The 18477-nt window shown below is 41.1% G+C and overlaps 1 protein-coding gene across 2 annotated transcripts in view; it reads left to right on the top strand.

Moving 5' to 3' along the window:
- Positions 1–18477, top strand: part of npdc1b (neural proliferation, differentiation and control, 1b) — a 37836-nt gene that overhangs the window by 10964 nt on the left and 8395 nt on the right. For both annotated transcript variants that reach the window (XM_032507556.1, XM_032507555.1), the window contains exons 2-6: positions 12431–12589; positions 13661–13750; positions 13835–14017; positions 15745–15811; positions 18223–18304. In XM_032507556.1, the coding sequence (XP_032363447.1) occupies positions 12431–12589; positions 13661–13750; positions 13835–14017; positions 15745–15811; positions 18223–18304 (581 nt within the window). The remainder of the gene's footprint in view (positions 1–12430; positions 12590–13660; positions 13751–13834; positions 14018–15744; positions 15812–18222; positions 18305–18477) is intronic.

Genomic DNA, 18477 nt, shown 5'->3' with positions numbered 1-18477 from the left:
GCTTTATTCTTCTCTGTACATTGGTGTCGGCTCAGATGTCTTTTTGTAACTAACAAAACACTGTGAGAAGTGAATGGATGCTATAGATACTCCCTGTGGGAAAACACAAGCAGCAAGGACTCTCAGTGAGAGAATTGTAGGTGTATAATAAAGGATAAACCCAACCAACCTATTTTCATACACATTTTGAAACTGACAGAAACAGTATTTTTAGATTTAATTAATTGTATATATCAAAGTATTTAAGTGATGATTCGAGGATGAGCAGATAATATAATCATCATGGCTACGGTAAGACCAGAGGTGGTGGATTGTGCATTTACATTAACAAAGCTTGGTGCACAAACCCGAAAGCTGCGTTTATTGTTGCGGGTGATTTTAATAATTCAAACTTAAAGTCAGTGCTACCGAAATTTCACCAGCATGTTTCCTGTCACACCAGAGGAAACAAACTTTAGACCATGTTTACACAAACATGGCTGGAGCTTACGTCGCAACACCGCTCCCCAACCTGGGACAGTCAGATCACCTTTCTTTGTTCCTCACCCCCAAATATGCACCTCTCATTAATCGCATGAAGCCATCAGTGAAGACCATCAAGGTGTGGCCTGCGGGAGCAGATTTATCACTTCAGGAAAGGTTTCTACACACAGACTGGAGTATGTTTTTTTTATTTATTTTTTTTATTTTATTTGGAAAGGCAAATTACAATTATTTTGTACAATCCAGCTTCCACCACATTGGAAGTATGAGAATGAAAAACATAAGCCCAACCAGGTTTTTTTTTTTTTTTTTGTATAATAACAGAACATCCATAACAGAAGAGTGAGTGGGGGGGGATGAAGGGTCTGGTCTGAGTTTTCTTATGTTAGGGGAAAAACCCAATCAAGAGCGTAAGTTTGCCATAATCCTGAGCCAAAGTACAATACACAGAGAAACATTACTTGCAAGTAGTAGACATATTTAGTCCACAGGAATTACTGATTTTATATAGTTTGTCCATTTAGACCAGATCCTGAAGAATAATTCCCTTCGGTCTCGGACAGAAAAAGATATCTTCTCCAGAATGTAAATGTCCTGTACAATCTTGAACCATTCCTCAACAGTAGGAGCTTCAGGCTTCAACCATTTTCTAGTGATTGCCTTTTTGCTTGCTGCCAGGAGCACCAACAGCAGTTTTTTATCTTCCAGAGTCCAGTTATCAAGTGAAATGTTTCCTAAGTATAGGGATTCACATTTACATGGGATCCTTTCAGTAAAGATGTTATTCAGGTGGGAACACATTTGTTCCCAAAAACCTTTAATAACCGGACAATCCCAGAAGATGTGATGATGATTTGCCCCGTTTGTTCCACAGAGTCTCCAACATGTGTCTCTGCTGCCCTGATGTTTTTTCTGAACTGGAGTTACAAAAAAACGAACAGTGTTTTTCCAACACTTATGTATTTTGTGTCACCTTGTTTAGACGATAGGATACCATTGTACAGTATGGAAAAAAGTTTCGTGCATGAACCTGACTTCAACAAGGATAGAAGCACATTAAAAAGTCCTGGTTTGGCTGTTTCCCAATTGTCACCTATATTTTGATTGAAATAGGTCCTAACCTGTAGATATCTAAAGAAGTCGTCCTTCTCCAACCTTTTAGATCTCTGAAGTTCCTCAAAACTCAGAAACACGCCCTTCTGGGTGAAGCTATAGTAGGTGGTTAATCCTTTTTGGATCCAACCTCTAAATCTCCCATCAATCTTGTTTGGTTTAAACGCTGAATCAAATGCACACCATCTGAGTATTTTTATCTGGTTACCCAATTTACAAATTTTAATGACCTTACTCCAAGAATCCAGCATAGTGTGTAATATTGACCCATGTGGTATATTCAGCCCTTCTTGTAAATTTTTGTCCATTAATACTGATATTAAAGGTTTTCCTTCCACTGTTGTTCCTTCCAAATCTTTCCACCTTGCGTCGTAAGATGGAGAGCATAAACAGAGCACAGGTCTTAATTGAGCTGCAAGGCAATAAACCTGTAGATTAGGAAGACCCAAACCACCTTTTTCTTTCTTTAACTGCAGTGTACTATACCTCACCCTTGCCTTTTTTCCCTGCCAAATATACTGAGATATTAATCTTTCCCACTCTATGAAATGTCTTTCTGATATCAGGATAGGTAGACATTGAAATAGATATAGGAAGCGCGGGAGAATGTTCATTCTGACCGTCTCCACTCTGGAGTATAAATTTGAGAAAGGGATCAGATTCCATCTCTGTATGTCTGATTTCAGATTTGAGGTTAGGGACCCATAGTTGACTTCAAAAGTCTTAGTGAAATCTTTGGGCAATGTGACCCCTAAATATTTTATGGATTCTGCTTCCCAGTTCCAATTGTACAGGCTCCTAACATTGTTCTGTGGATTATAATTTATTGTTAAAACCTGAGTCTTGGTAACGTTTATTTTGTAACCCGAGAGTGAACCATATTCCTCGATCGCCCCCATAAGTACAGGTAGAGATCGAGCTGGGTTTGTTATGGTTAACAATAAATCGTCTGCGAACAATGACAACTTTTGTTCCCCGGATGCCATGTGAACTCCAGCTATGTCCGACCTCTGTCTTATCCACTGACTTAGCAGCTCTATGAAAGGGCGAAGAGGAGCGGTGAAACACAGCAGCCCTGCCTCGTACCCCTTTCTAAAGTAAAAGGGTCAGATAGGTCTCCGTTAATTTTTATCCTAGCAGATGGTTTATTGTATAAAGCAGCAATTACATCTATTATGGTCTGGTGGAACCCAAACCTGGACATAACTTTGTAGAGAAAGGGCCATCTGACCGAGTCAAAGGCCTTCTCCGCATCCAGACTCAGTACAAGAGTCTCTATTTTTTGTTGAGCTACATGATTTAAAATATGCAAAGTTTTTCGGATGTTATCCTGCGTCTGTCTCTGTCTGATGAAGCCTGTTTGGTCCTTATGGATTATCACTGGCATGATGTTTTCCAATCTCTGCGCGATTATGGCAGTAAATAATTTATAATCAATATTTAGCACACTTATCGGGCGGTAGTTTCCGCATTCCAATTTATCCTTTCCGTCCTTAGGGATTAGCGAAATAGTTGCGTCTCTCCATGAGGGAGGGATTATTTTCTTTTCCAGTACATTGTTGAAAACTCTAAAACAGGGACTAACTGATCTTGCATATCTCTGTACCACTCGGCAGCAAACCCATCCATTCCTGGAGATTTCCCTCCTTTCAACTTTCTAATCACCAATATTAATTCTGCTTCAGTTATCTCCGATATTAGTTGTTCATTTTGCTCACCTGTAATGTTGGGCAGATAGAGTTGGGAAAGGAAAGTGTCTATTTGCTGTTCATTATTCAATTTGGGCTGGGAGTATAGAGTTTGGAAAAAATCTCCAAAGCATTTCTGAATCTTTTCTAGGTTTGTTTCAACCCTATTTGTATATATATTCTTTATTTTGTGAATAGTTCTATCAGCTTGTTGTTTTCGTAATTTAAATGCTAGGAGCTTCAGAGATTTTCCCCCTGCTTCATAATATTTCTGTTTAGTAAAAAGAAGTTTCTTTTGTATTTCTTGTATGTTTAAATCATTCAGTTCTTTTTTCACTATCTCAATTTTAGCTCTTGTTGCCCTCCTGAACGTTTTGGAGTGCTCTTCCTGCAATTTTTTCAGCTCAACTTCCAATTGAGTTTGTTTTTGTTGTCTAATTTTCTTTTCGTAGGAGGAAAAGGCTATTATTCTCCCCCTGACTACCGCCTTTAAAGCATCCCAAAGTATCGCCGGACCCACCTCTTTATTATCATTCTCCTCCAAATATTGTTTGATTTCAGTTTTCATATTCTCCTTAAAAATTTTACTATTTAATAAGTTTGTATTCAGCCTCCAGAGCGTGGATCTGCTTTTTTCAGCCAGTTGAAGGGAGATATAGATTGGGCTGTGGTCTGAAAGTGGACTAGATTCGATCTCCCAACTTTTTAATCTATGCACATCTTTTTTAAATATGAAGAAATAATCTATTCTGGAGTACACATTGTGAGAAGAGGAGTAATGTGTATAATCACGACTGGTTGGGTTCTTGTCCCTCCAGACATCCACTAAACCCAGTTCGTCCATCATATTTTTCATTCTTTTACTGATATGTTTTGAGTTTGTTTTCCCATTTGATGAGTCCAGATTTGGGTTTAATTTAATATTAAAGTCCCCAGCACAGATCATTACACCCTGACTTTGTGTTGCTGTTAATTCAAGTATTTTCTTGTAAAATGACCAGTCGCTGCCTGGTGGGGCATAGACACTAACAAGACTTATCAAGATGCCGTCTATTTTTCCTGTAATTAAAATATAACGACCCTCCCTGTCTTTATGTTCTGCAACATGTTCATAGCACAAGGAGCTTGATATTAAAATCGCAACCCCTCTTCGTTTCCCGGAGACGTGGGAAGAAAAGTAGACAGATTTAAACCCCATCTTGTTCAATTTGGCATGTTCAGAATCATCTAGGTGGGTTTCCTGCAGAATCGCTATCTGAACTTTATCCTTTTTGAGTTTAGATAAAACTGTCCATCTCTTAATTGGATTATTTATGCCATTAATATTGAAAGAAGCTACCATTAACTGCGTCCTCCCCATTTGTGTAAGTTTCTACCCCATGTCACTGATGTCCCTGAAGCTCCCCCACCACTCACTAGAACTGACATAAACAGAATATAAACATGTGAACCAAAAACAAACATGTAAACAGGAACCTTGAAAGAACAGAACATGTTCAGCATCCAAAGCAGGGGTCTGTTGACTCGACCCTGTTGAGCCTCTTGGAAGCGGCTCAGAAGGGAAAAACCTCCCATATCGTTAGGGAGGGCCCTTACAGGTGGCAGCAGCCCAAATAAGAGAGAATCCCAAACAAACCTTTTTAAAATCCCATCATCTCTAAATTAGCCCTCTGTGTACTTATCACTAAGAGGAAAGACTAAGGAGGGAAAATGATGAATCCTTCAATTCTCAGGTCGCAGGTGGAGATGTTCTTCTGAAAGCCCGGAGCCTCTCTTTGTAGTTTTCTCCTCTTGTAGAATCGGAGGAGCCTTTCTGTTTCCTTCCCTCCTTTCTGCTCCAGGACAGCCGCTCAATCTGCTCCTTCAGGGAAGCCGGAGATCTGATGACTTTAACTTTGAAGCCCTTCTTTGCCAGGTCCTCGGTGGTTTCCTCTATGGTGTCGTAGGTTCTGGATCCTTCTTTATGTCTTACTCGCAGCCTCGCTGGGAAGAGAGTCTGGAACTGAACCCCGTTTCTCTTTCAGGACCCTCCGAACCTCCGTGTACTCTCTGCGCTTTCTGAGGATGGCTGGTGGATAATCATGATCCAGATTTATTTGTTTTTCACGCCAAACAAATCCCTTTCGCTGCCAAGCCTTCCAAAGCAACAATTCCTTATATTTGAAACTCAGAAACTTTACGACGATAGACCGTGGCGGCGCTCCCTCCGGTGGCGGCGACCCCAGCGCCCGGTGTGCCCGCTCAATCTGCATGTCTGGCCCGCTGTCCTCCAGACCGAGACCCTCTTTAAGTAAAGTTTCCACAAATGCAACCATGGATTCACAGTCCTTTTCAGCCCCCTCTGGAACACCATAGATCCTGACATTCTCCCTCCTGGATCGGCTCTCTAGGTCAACCAGCTTCTCTTCCAGACTCACGTGTAGCTTTAGCAGCTCTGCTAACACTTCCTCCGTATTCTGGGTTCGCTCCTCCGTCTTCTCCAACCGCTCCTCTACTTCACTTATCCTTGCGTTCGCTTTTCGTATTTCCTCTTTAATAGTCGAGAGTTGTTCCTTGGTTTCCTGGCGAAACCCTCTCAGTTCTTCTAATAAAATTTCCAGGCTAACCATTCCGTCCTATTAGCTTAAGGCTACGATTCGTTAGCTGGACCTGTTTGTGAACATTTTCGTTCTCCCTCTTCTAATTATATTGTCGTTGGGGCTTTGTTGTCGTCTTACCCCCTCTAACCGGCTTTCGCAAGGCAATATTACTCAGCCGAATGGGAGTAAATCAATAATTTCTCCGTTTGTCTGGGGAGACTCTCTACCGAGCAGCCATCTTGACGGTGTTCCAGCCGGAAGCCAAACTGACTGGAGTATGTTTGCTTCTCAAGCCACCAGTGGCTCTCACACAGACATTGACTGCTACACCTCCTCTGTACTGGATTATATTAATACCACCATTGTCAATGTCAACCCAGAAGCAGATCACCACATACCCAAATCAGAAGCCATGGATGAACAGTAAAGTGCGACTCCTATTGAATACACGCAATACTGCCTTCAGATCAGGAGTTGCACAAGCCTATAGCACATCCAGAGCAAATCTGAAAAGGGACATCAAAGAGGCCAAGCACTGCTACAAGCCTAAGATAGAGGGACACTTTTCCAACGTTGAACCTCGACGCATGTGGCAGGGCATTCTGGCCATCAGTGACTATAAACCTACTAACTCCACCCTTGCAGCCACTGATGTCAACTTCCTGAACGAGCTGAATGACTTTTATGCTCGCTTTGAAAGAGACAACAGAGAAACTGCCACCAAGCTCAAATCCTCAGCCGACCACCCGCCAATCACACTCTCCTCCACAGATGTCGGCAATGCACTGAGCAGGATCAGCACCCACAAGGCTGCTGGACCAGATAACATCCCTGGACTCAGGACATGTGTGGAGCAGCTTGCTGGGGTTTTTACAAACATTTTCAACCTGTCTTTTGCCCAAGCAGCTGTATCAACATGCTTTAAATGCACTTCCATTGTGTCAGTGCCAAAACACTTCAGCCCGAAGTGCCTTAATGACTAAATGTGCTGTATTTATATAGCGCTTTTCCAGTCTTAACAACTGCTCAAAGCGCTTTTACATCTACAGGAAACATTCACCATTCACACACATTCATTCACTGTGGCCGGGGCTGCCGTACAAGGTGCCACCTGCTCATCCGATAAACATTCATACACATTCACACTCCGATGCGCAGCACCGGGGGCAACTCAGGGTTCAGTGTCTTGCCCAAGGACACTTCGACAATGACTGCAGGGGCGGGGATCGAACCACCAACCTTCCGATTGGCAAGCAACCACTCTACCACTGAGCCACAGCCGCCCCTTCAACTACAGGACTACCGCCCTGTAGCACTCACACCAGTTGTAATGAAGGGCTTTGAGCGGCTGGTCCTGGCACACCTAAAAGACTCTCTACAATCCACATTGGACTCACACCAGTTTGTCTACCATAGCAATAGGAGCACAGAGGATGCAGTTTCCATGGCACTGCACTGTGTGCTCACACATCTGGGCAATAAGAACACTTATGCACGAATGCTGTTTGTTGACTTCAGCTCAGCATTCAACACTGTCATCCCGGCTAAGTTAATAGCCAAACTTGGAGACCTGGGCATCAACACCTCCGTGTGCAACTGGATTTTGGACTTTTTGACAAACAGACCCCAGAATGTTTGGTCAGGCTCAAACTTCTTCACGTCCATCACACTCAACACTGGTGTACCACAGGGCTGTGTACTAAGCCCGTTTCTCTACTCCCTCTTCACCTCCGACTGCAAGCCTGTGTACGAATCTAATTCCATCATCAAGTTTGCAGACGACACTACGGTGATTGGTCTCATCAACAACAACGATGAGACTGCCTATAGGGAGGAGATCAAGCACCTGGCCACATGGTGCACTGAAAATAACCAGCTCCTCAACACCACCAAAACAAAGGAGCTCATCGTGGACTAAAAAAAAGAGTCAAGAGGCACGCACGACACCATCCACATCAATGGAATGGCTGTTGAGCGTGTCTCCAATTTCAAGTTTCTGGGGATCCACATCTCCGGGGACATGTCCTGGTCAACCAACACCTCCTGCCTGGTCAAGAAGGCTCACCAGCGCCTTTTCTTCCTGAGGACACTGAGGAAGAATCAGCTTTCCTCGACTATCCTGGTGAACTTCTATCGCTGTGCAATAGAAAGCATCCTGACCAACTGTGCAACAGTGTGGTATGGGAGCTGTTTTGTTGCAGTGCGCAAGGCACTGCAGCGGGTGGTGAAAACCACCCAGCGCATCACTACCCGCCATCGAGCACATCCAGAGGAAACGCTGTCTGCATTGAGCTCGCAGCATCCTTAAGGACTCCTCTCACCCAGCCCACAGACTCTTTTCTCTCCTGCCCTCCGGCAGGCGTTTCCGGTGCCTCTGGACCAGGACCAGCAGACTAAAGAAGAGTTTTTTCCCCAGAGCTGTCTCTTTATTGAACTCTAATCCTCATTGATACCACTGCCCTCATATACTGATAGACTCTCCTCTCCCTCCTCACACCTGCCTCCATTTTGTTATTTGCAATACTATAATGTAGGGCTGCACAATTAATCGAATGTTAATCGCGATTACGATTTTGACTTCCCACGATCAAATTTGCGTGATCGAGCGATTATTTTTAGCGTCATTTCATAGAACGCTCCGGGTTTTTTGCAAAGCCAATCTACCGTTACTACCGTCTGCTCATGAGCCAGTCAGAGTAGTTCACTGCACCCCGTGCATCTTAGCTTCAAGATGTAGACAGTCCCAGAGGACAGAGTAACGGGAGGAAAACTCAACAGATCGGTTATACGTCGGCATCAAGGTTTACCAGTTTGCCAGTAAACGCAACATTTGTCCCGTCTGTTGTTTTATCAGACAACAGCAGTGAGCAGTGCTAGTCGGTACTATAGCGTCTGTTAGCTGTTAGCTCCTCTAGGATGCACCGGCGCTAATGTCCTCGCATCCGCTGCAATGCTGTTTATACACTCACCGGCCACTTTATTAGGTACCCCATGCTAGTAACGGGTTGGACCCCCTTTTGCCTTCAGAACTGCCTCAATTCTTCGTGGCATAGATTCAACAAGGTGCTGGAAGCATTCCTCAGGGAGTTTGGTCCATATTGACATGATGGCATCACACAGTTGCCGCAGATTTGTCGGCTGCACATCCATGATGCGAATCTCCCGTTCCACCACATCCCAAAGATGCTCTATTGGATTGAGATCTGGTGACTGTGGAGGCCATTTGAGTACAGCGAACTCATTGTCATGTTTAAGAAACCAGTCTGTGATGATTCCAGCTTTATGACATGGCGCATTATCCTGCTGAAAGTAGCCATCAGAAGTTGGGTACATTATGGTCATAAAGGGATGGACATGGTCAGCAACAATACTCAGGTAGGCTGTGGCGTTGCAACGATGCTCAATTGGTACCAAGGGGCCCAAAGAGTGCCAAGAAAATATTCCCCACACCATGACACCACCACCACCAGCCTGAACCGTTGATACAAGGCAGGATGGATCCATGCTTTCATGTTGTAGACGCCAAATTCTGACCCTACCATCCGACTGTCGCAGCAGAAATCGAGACTCATCAGACCAGGCAACGTTTTTCCAATCTTCTATTGTCCAATTTCGATGAGCTTGTGCAAATTGTAGTCTCAGTTTCCTGTTCTTAGCTGAAAGGAGTGGCACCCGATGTGGTCTTCTGCTGCTGTAGCCCATCTGCCTCAAAGTTCGACTGTGCGTTCAGAGATGCTCTTCTGCCCACCTTGGTTGTAACGGGTGGTTATATGAGTCACTGTTGCCCTTCTATCAGCTCGAACCAGTCTGGCCATTCTCCTCTGACCTCTGGCATCAACAAGGCATTTCCGCCCACAGAACTGCCGCTCACTGGATGTTTTTTCTTTTTCGGACCATTCTCTGTAAACCCTAGAGATGGTTGTGCGTGAAAATCCCAGTAGATTAGCAGTTTCTGAAATACTCAGACCAGCCCTTCTGGCACCAACAATCATGCCACGTTCAAAGTCACTCAAATCACCTTTCTTCCCCATACTGATGCTCTGTTTGAACTGCAGGAGATTCTCTTGACCATGTCTACATGCCTAAATGCACTGAGTTGCCGCCATGTGATTGGCTGCTTAGAAATTAAGTGTTAACGAGCAGTTGGACAGGTGTACCTAATAAAGTGGCCGGTGAGTGTATGGATATGGTTTAATTTTGCGTTACGTGACCCATTTCGTCTGTAAAGCCATGCCTGTGTGGGATCTCTCCTCTCCTCTCTCTCTTACTCCGCGCCCGGCAACACAGCGCCGGTCCACACTTCTGACAATTGTCTACAGTTTGAATTTTTTATTAACACAGCTGTATATTGTTAAATACGAGGGGCAAACCTGTGTTTGTACCAGTGTTTCCGCGGGTAACTTTGCTATCGCGGCCGCCACGGCGAAGAACATATACACATATATCACATATATCATAGTTCATAAAAATGCAGCGCAGTGACGATACAGACGTTTCATACACACGTCGTGTGTATCCGCCATTCGACCCGTGCTGGACCCGTTCATGATGAGTCAGCCGTCTCCCTGTGAGTAGCGTCCGTCACACTCCCTGTCGCAGTTATAAATAGCCTATGTGACAATAAAATTTGTTTTGGCTAAAATCAACAAATAATCGTGAAAATAATCGCGATCAAAATTTTGATCAAAATAATCGTGATTATCATTTTGGCCATAATCGTGCAGCCCTACTATAATGTTCACCTGCACGGCTGACTGTTATTATAGTAACAACTGTTTATATCTGCATCTTGCACTACTTACCTTGACTGGAATATCAATTTGCACTGCCAACTGTTTATTTACAGTACCAATTGTTTACATATACATTTGTAATACCGTATTTAAACTGTAATATGCAATTACTTTCCACTGCACTTTAATTCAGATAGCTTCTGTCCAAACTTTACTTGTACTACCTTAAATCCATTGTTATACTGTTCATTTTAGCCTAACATATTATATTATCTATCTGTAAAAATTTTGTTCAAAATAATAGCCATCTGTATATATATTCATAGTACATATTCAACTGTAAACTCTATTATAGTAACAACCATCTGTATATTATCTTCATTGTACATACCTGTAAAAATTATATTTATAGTAATACCCACCTGTATATTATATTTAGTACATATCCAGCTGTAAATTTTGTTCACAATACTAGTTATCTCTATATTTTATTCATATGACAAATCTATCCAAAAAATTCTGTTTATAATAGTATTTATTATTCACTTACTGCTATTGCACTTCTGGTTAGACCTAAACTGCATTTCATTACCTTGCACCTGTACCTGTGTAATGACAATAAAATTGACTCTAATCTAATCCCGGTTGTTTAGTCTCTGATGATTGCGGATTGAAGGTAATTGTAAAATTACCATTATATTTAAAGATAAGAATATTTATTTTGTATAGCACCTGTCATATAATAAATGTAAACAACGTAATAAAGCTTGGCTGTCTGTAACCTTAAAGTTACAAATGTAATACTGACAGGTAGTGTTTAAAATAGTTTCTGCAGACCAAATTCAAACTACTAGAGAGAGCCATCACCCCTGCCCACTCCTCCCAGACTTGGGATCAGGCAGGGGCGGGGGATTGAACCACCAACCTTCCGATTGGCAGGCAACCACTCTACCACTGAGCTACAGCTGCCCCTTTTAGTTACTTCTCCAGTGTTTACTCGGGTTACGTCTCTGGTCACAACTGTTAGAAGCCGTTTTTTTTTAGGTTGGGTAGAATCAGATTCTATCTCTGTTGATCTTGTTTGTTAACTGTTTCCAAATCTGCACGGCTTTCTACGTCACTAGCCAAGATGAGGTGGCTAACCGTAGCACATGCTAGCGCTAGCGTGCTAGCTCGTTCTCAATGGCAAAACACTGCTACAATGCACACTAGTTAACCATAATCTCCAAAAGAACTACTTCCATGTCCCTATTCTGCAAGTATTCCACAAGTGCCCCTCGTCTAGAAGAATTCTCCCAGCTAATCCTGCCTTGTACTGACCAAAGTTGGAGAAAGATTTATCTAGCTGATGTGATCTTACCTAGCTACTGCGCATGTGCAACTCACAACAAAGATAGTATAGAAGTGAGATGTCTCACTCTGTAGTTAAACAGAGAACTAAACACACAGGGTGAAAACAGGATCTGCAGCAATTTGCGCTACAACAAAAATATGGTGTTTTTTGGAAAATTAAACCATGTTAACCTATACTGGTACAACCTCAAAATATAATTATGAACCTGAAAATGAGTGGTGGGTGCTTTAAAACTATAGTGCAAAGTTTCTGTCTCTCCCATTCCATGAACAATTCTAAGATTTTCCACTTGTGAATGTTGCCTGACGACACCAGCTTCTGAGAGTTTTGTGAAGCTAATAGTCTTAATTAGCCTTGTAACTAATTTGGCTTTGGCAAATTAATTGAGGGAATGAATGTAACAGACGCTCATTAATATAAAAATGTAAAAGCTTGTATTTTCAGAGAGTAAGTAATTCTGGATCATGGTTTTCTTCACAGGATCTCATCTGTGCCCTCGGAGCTTAGATTGTGCCCGGGCAGGACGAGACTTCTGCCTGCCCGGCAGCTCACACTGCGGTCCCTGCCTGCGCCCTCTGGTGGAGAACTCCCATGGCCACTGTGTGGTCAAGAGGAGACATGCTCCTCACTCCATTAAAAGTAGGTGGTAGCAAATAGTATGTAAATCCCTGCATAGTTGATTATAGTCCAAATTACAAAATTGAGCACACATAATACGGGAAACGGAAGCCTTTTTTGGAAGTTTGACTTGTACTAGGGACTAAAAGTCATGATATCTCAGCCTTTACTGCTTCCATTTTCTCTCTGTCTCTTGTGATTTCAACTTTGTGGAAGTGCATTGTGAAATCACTGGAGTTCTTCTTTAAGTTTTTATTTTACATTAAATGCAAGATTTTGACCACTATAGGTTTTTGAAGGCTGATGTCAGTACCAGTATTTTGTAGATTAATGTGTCTCCCAACTTTGTGGAATCGCTGGAGTAACCATTTACAGACTGGTTTGTTGGTGTCTGGTTAATAACTTTCACAAGCAACACAACATTTTGTTGTTTTAGCGTTTTTGTCTGGATCCTCGTCCTATTTTTCAGTAGTGAAATGTAACTAAGTACATTTTCATAAGTACTGTACTTAAATAAAAATTTGAGGTACTTGTACATAAGTCTTTTCTTTTCATGACACTTTCTACTTCACTACATTTAAGAGAGAAATATTGTGCTTAAGTTACTGGTTACTTTAGCAATTAAGATTTCTGCAGAGCAAAAAACACATGTAGTTTATAAAATCTGATGTTTTAACATAAATTTAAACTACTCAACAATATAATGCCTACAAGTCCAGCTGAAATAATTTGCTGATTAAACACACAGTTGATTGACAGAGCTGTTTGGATCATTTCTAGTTGCTGAAATGTGAGGATTTTCCTGCATTGAGTACTTTTACATTTAATACTGAAGTACATTTTCCTGATGATATTTACATACTTTTACTCAAGTAACGCTTCCAATCCAGCATTTTTACTTTTTCCACTGTGGTATTAGTACTTTTGTGCAGGATCTGAATACTTCTTCCACCACTATTTTCCCTATGCAGTTTTACAGTTTTAGTCTCTTTTGAGGGTTGGAATATTAATACAGTGTTTGGATTGAACCCTTTTGTATAAATAAGTGTTTTGTTAAAGGCAGCAATGGATTCTGCTTTCATGTTCCTCCAGGTAAGGTGAGCACTTATCCTGAGCTCGATGAGGAGATTGACTTCCTCTCTGCCATCATCAGTGAACAGAGAACTGAGTCCAGGCTGCCAGGTACCGGATAGGCCAATATTAGACTCATATTCATATTTACCCCTACATCCCTGCTGATATTATGATGAATGTTTTATTCCTTAGCTCCACCTTCCCAAGACGTCTCTCAAGCTAAATCCAATCAGCTTGGTGAGCCCGGCCACGTCCATAGAGCATCTGCCACAGAGCAGCCCATGACCCAGCCACCCACCACCACAAACCACACTCCCGCTCTGTTCAGCGATCCCATCATTCTCCCCTACCCTCCTAATGACTATGTCTTCATCAGTAAGTCTTTTTGGTTATTTAGCTATGACCTAATTTCTCTTTTTTAAATGTACTTCTTGAGCTTGAAGTAGTAGTCGTTTTGACCTGAGTGCTGTGGTGAGTAAGATTTAGGTTAATGACTATATATTAAGGTAACACATTTATATAAAAGAAAACAAAAATATTAGTAGAGGACAATACAGTAGCCCAGCAAAAATTGGAATGATTTGTTGAATGAAGTGTTTTAATAATCCATTTTAGAAGACTGCTTGATTTCAGTTAAGTTGACATCTTTATTGCCCCACAAGAGGAAATTAGTTTTGCAGCAAGGATGCATTAAATCAGTAGGACAATAAGACATTTGAAGACATTAAAAATACTTAGTACTAAAAGTACTATACACACAATATCAAATTAATATGATTAGGACAAAGAAAAAAATGCAACAATGCGGGGCGTTGCTGAGCAACCAATAGAGTGGGGCGTGTGTTAAGAGGCTTCTGAAGATTTTGATTAAAACTCATTTATTTATTATAGTTATTGAAGAAAAATTTAAATAGTTACCCGAGTGAATTCTGTTCTAGTTAGCATTTAGTTTAGAAGAGTTATAATGTCTGGAAGAAACCCCAAAGCTGAGGCCTAGCCCGCAGATGTTGCACTTCCGATTTCCTAATATATTTTCTTGTCATTATAACATACTGCTTCATAGCTGATGCTGAGTTTGGATCCATTCAGATTCTTTTGGGTATTAGACATATTGACACAGACCGGAGAGTATGATTTTGACTGGGGTCCTGTGTCGGCTCTCCATTCCTTAGAACTTAAGGGACCTGTCAACCCATTAGGGCTAAGCTATGCAAGTAACCAAAAGGCAGTTTCTGGTGTCTTGGAATAAAGAGTTTCTATAACCTGTTGAATAAATTTGTTACAATTAGAACTATTGGAAACATGGACAATTTTAAAGTAGCAGCCTACAATTTAAGAAGAGCCATAAAGGAGGCAAGAAGAGACTACGGAAAAGAAAATGGATCTACAATTTCAGTAGGGCAACCCTAGATGTATGTGGGAGGGTCTAAGAACTATGAAATATTACAAACAGCTGGTCAAAGATAACATCTGTTCCTCACTACCCAGTACAGTGGACCCATTACAGTTTGACTATCGTCCCAAACTATCAACCAAAGATGACATAGCACACATTCCACACCGCCCTATCTCACCTGGAGAAGAAAGAAGCTATGTGAAATTTTTTTCAATTTGGAGTAGATTTTATTGCAAATTCTTGGGAAATACCAGGATGTCATTTCCCAGTTATCAACCAAGGCAGCAGCAAGTAATCAACTTGAACTGCTCTCATTTTCAGTCGTGGAAACAAAAATGGTCCATCATCCATCTTGACGTCAACATGCATTCAAAGGTCTTCTTTGTCTAACAAAATGTTAGCACTTTCTCTTAGCATGCTCTGAAATTTCTGGATTAATCTCAAATTTTCTATGGGGTTGTACAGAACAGAACTGGTATGGTACTGTGTTAGTTAGTTCTGCCCCATTCTATTACTGTTATCAATGCTGTTTTCACTGTTTAGACCGCAGGACCATAACCGGCACAATAACATTTTTCCGCAGCTCTTCTTCGAGCTCTACACTCATTCAAACACAGAACTTTGAGTCAGTGATTATGTCTTCCTCTGATACTCAAATCTACATGGCACGCTCTCTTTCTTACTGTTTGTTTGTACTTCTTCTCAGTCATGAGCAGTGTCTTCATCGTGGCAGGTTCGCTGGCTTTGGTCATAGCAGCGGCCTGTTGGGTCAGGTAAGATATGTATTCCTCTCTACACTACTGCATGCAGCACTCTTTTAGGAGTCTCCGTTTTAGGATTTGACAATATAGATTTGATTTTATAGATTTAGATTTCCATTCAGTATTATGTTTTGAGGCATTATTATTAAATAATAAAAATAAAATACATGTTGAACATTGATAGAAACAATGGACAACTGCAATTTAGGGCTGAAACTGATGATGTTTCCAATAATGATTAATCTGCCAATTTCTTTCTCGATTAAAGCGAAAGATTAAATTATTTGGCCTACCTTTTATAATTTCCTAGATCCCAAGGAGATGTCTTCAAGTTGCTCATTTTGTCTGTACAGCAGTCTAAAATAAAGATATTCTGTGTACTATCATAAGGAAGCTAGTCAATATTCATATTCGAGCCGCTGAAACCAAATAATTTTGGCATTTTTGCTTAAAACAAGTAATCAATTATCAAAATGAATATCCTGTCAATCATACAATTTAGCTTCCAATTGTTTGTACTCCAATCAAAAATAAATTCTGTTTAGCCTACTGTGCTGTTGATGTCAGCTATCAAAAACTTGCATTGGTCTGCCTCTAGTCCTTTAGCCTTTAGTTTTGTATCATAATTTAAAGTGCTCCGCCACTATTTTGGTATTGCAAATTTATTATGTTGTAAAACCTGTAAAAGTTGAAAAAAAAAAGAATGGTCAAAATCAATTTGTTAGACCCTCCCAGCTGTTATTAAGGCCATGTACAGAAGCCGTTTTAGACAATATAAAGGAAATGCGATGGAACTATGTTAGAAAAAGAAAAGACGTAAAACGTATTCCCAAATGTACATGTAAGTCAGGTTATCAATTTCATTAAAGTCAGTACATGTCCCAAACATGATGGAGTGAAGATTCTGTAAATCACAAAAAAGAAGTTGATTGTTGAAATTATTCTTGAAATGATTGAAATAGGGTTTTGGTCCCAACATATCATGGCACAGATTAGGGCTGCACAATTAATCATTTTTTTTTGTTTTTTTCAATCTTTTTTTTTAATGCGTCATTTCATAGAACGCTCCGTTTTTTGTTTTTTTTGCAAAGCCCATCTACCGCTCCGTAAACCACTGTCTGATCATGTGCCAGTCAGAGTTGTTCCCTCCACGCAGCAGCTTAGTTTCTAGATGTAGACAGTCACAGAGGACAGAGTAACGTGAGGAAAATTCATTAGATAGCAGCCGGTTACACAGCAGTCTCAAGGTTTACCAGTTTACTAGTCAACGCAACATTTTGTGTTGTTTTTCCAAACAGCAGCAGTGACCAGTGCTAGTTAGCGTCTGTTAGCTCACAGGACTCTAGGGCGTGAGTAATATTTTTCCTCTAAGACGCACCGGTGCACCTAATGTCCTTGCATCCGCTGCAATGTTGTTTATGTGGTTTAATTTTGCGTTACAGAATTCTTCTGTAAAGCCGAGCCTGTGTTGGATTTCTCCTACTCTCTCTCCTCTTACTCTCCACGCAGCCCCACTACACAGCGCTACGCTTCTGACATTTGTCCAGTTTTAATTGTTATTAACACAGCTGTATATTGTTAAGCATGAGAGGAAAACCTGTACTTGTACCAGTGTTTCCGCGGGTAATTCTGCTATTGCGGCCGCCACGGTGAAAAACACAGAAGTTATTGAATGCAACTAACTTCAGTTGGTAGGTGTAATAGCGTGTGAGACGGAGCTGCTGGACCCGGGCCAGAGATGTGACCCATGGCCAGAATATCATAGTTCATAAAAATGCAGCACAGTGACGATACAGACATTTCATACACACCACGTGTGTAATTCCGCTGACGCGCCATTCGACCCGTGTTGGACCCATTCATAATGAGTCAGCCGTCACTCTGTGAGTAGCGTCCATCACACTCCCCCTCTCTCCCTAGCTCTTTTAATCAGTTATTGTTGAAAATAAGTGAAGGAGCTGTCTTAGAGATACATTAAAAAAAATCCTACGCTATTTATTTCAGATAGCTAATTTTCATTTACATGTGTTGCCGCTGTCTATACAACATACAACTAAACAAACAAAAGAAGAATGTAGCATAATATGGATGTGAAAGCCGTTACAAATAGCCTATGTGGCAACAAAATTTGTTTTGGTTAAAATCAACAAATAATTGTAATATTAATCGTGATCACAATATTGATCAAAATAATTGTGATTATCATTTTGGCCGCAATTGTACAGCCCTAGTACAGATTATTAGATTACATTTTAACAATAATGTTAGGTTTTATTGTGCACAGTTCTATGATGTCCTAGACAGCAGTGCATGCCAATCAATTCCAAATGCTTCCAGAAACATAAGAAATTAGGTACTGTATACCTCTTGAATTTCTGAATTAGCATCTGCAAGTGGGTCACTTTTTAAAACCTTTTTTACAGATTGCAGAAAGGTGTGCAATTAACTCAGAAGATGGACTATCCTGCATATAGACTGATGAGAGCCCAAGCCTTTGACAATTTGGTGAGTAGAACATTTCTGTAATCTGTTTCCTTGTTACATGGAAAGAAACTTACTTTTGGTACTTGGACAGGTGGGGGACAAAACATGGTAAAAACACTTTTGTATCAATGTAGTTTTCTAAACATTGATATCTTTATGTGTACATATGCAGAAAACTACTACTACTATCATTT

This window comes from Etheostoma spectabile, unplaced genomic scaffold (assembly GCF_008692095.1).
Source record: "Etheostoma spectabile isolate EspeVRDwgs_2016 unplaced genomic scaffold, UIUC_Espe_1.0 scaffold00003242, whole genome shotgun sequence".
Lineage (NCBI taxonomy): Eukaryota > Metazoa > Chordata > Actinopteri > Perciformes > Percidae > Etheostoma > Etheostoma spectabile.
The sequence above is the reverse complement of the archived record's forward strand: the minus strand, read 5'-3'. Positions and strand labels throughout refer to the sequence as shown.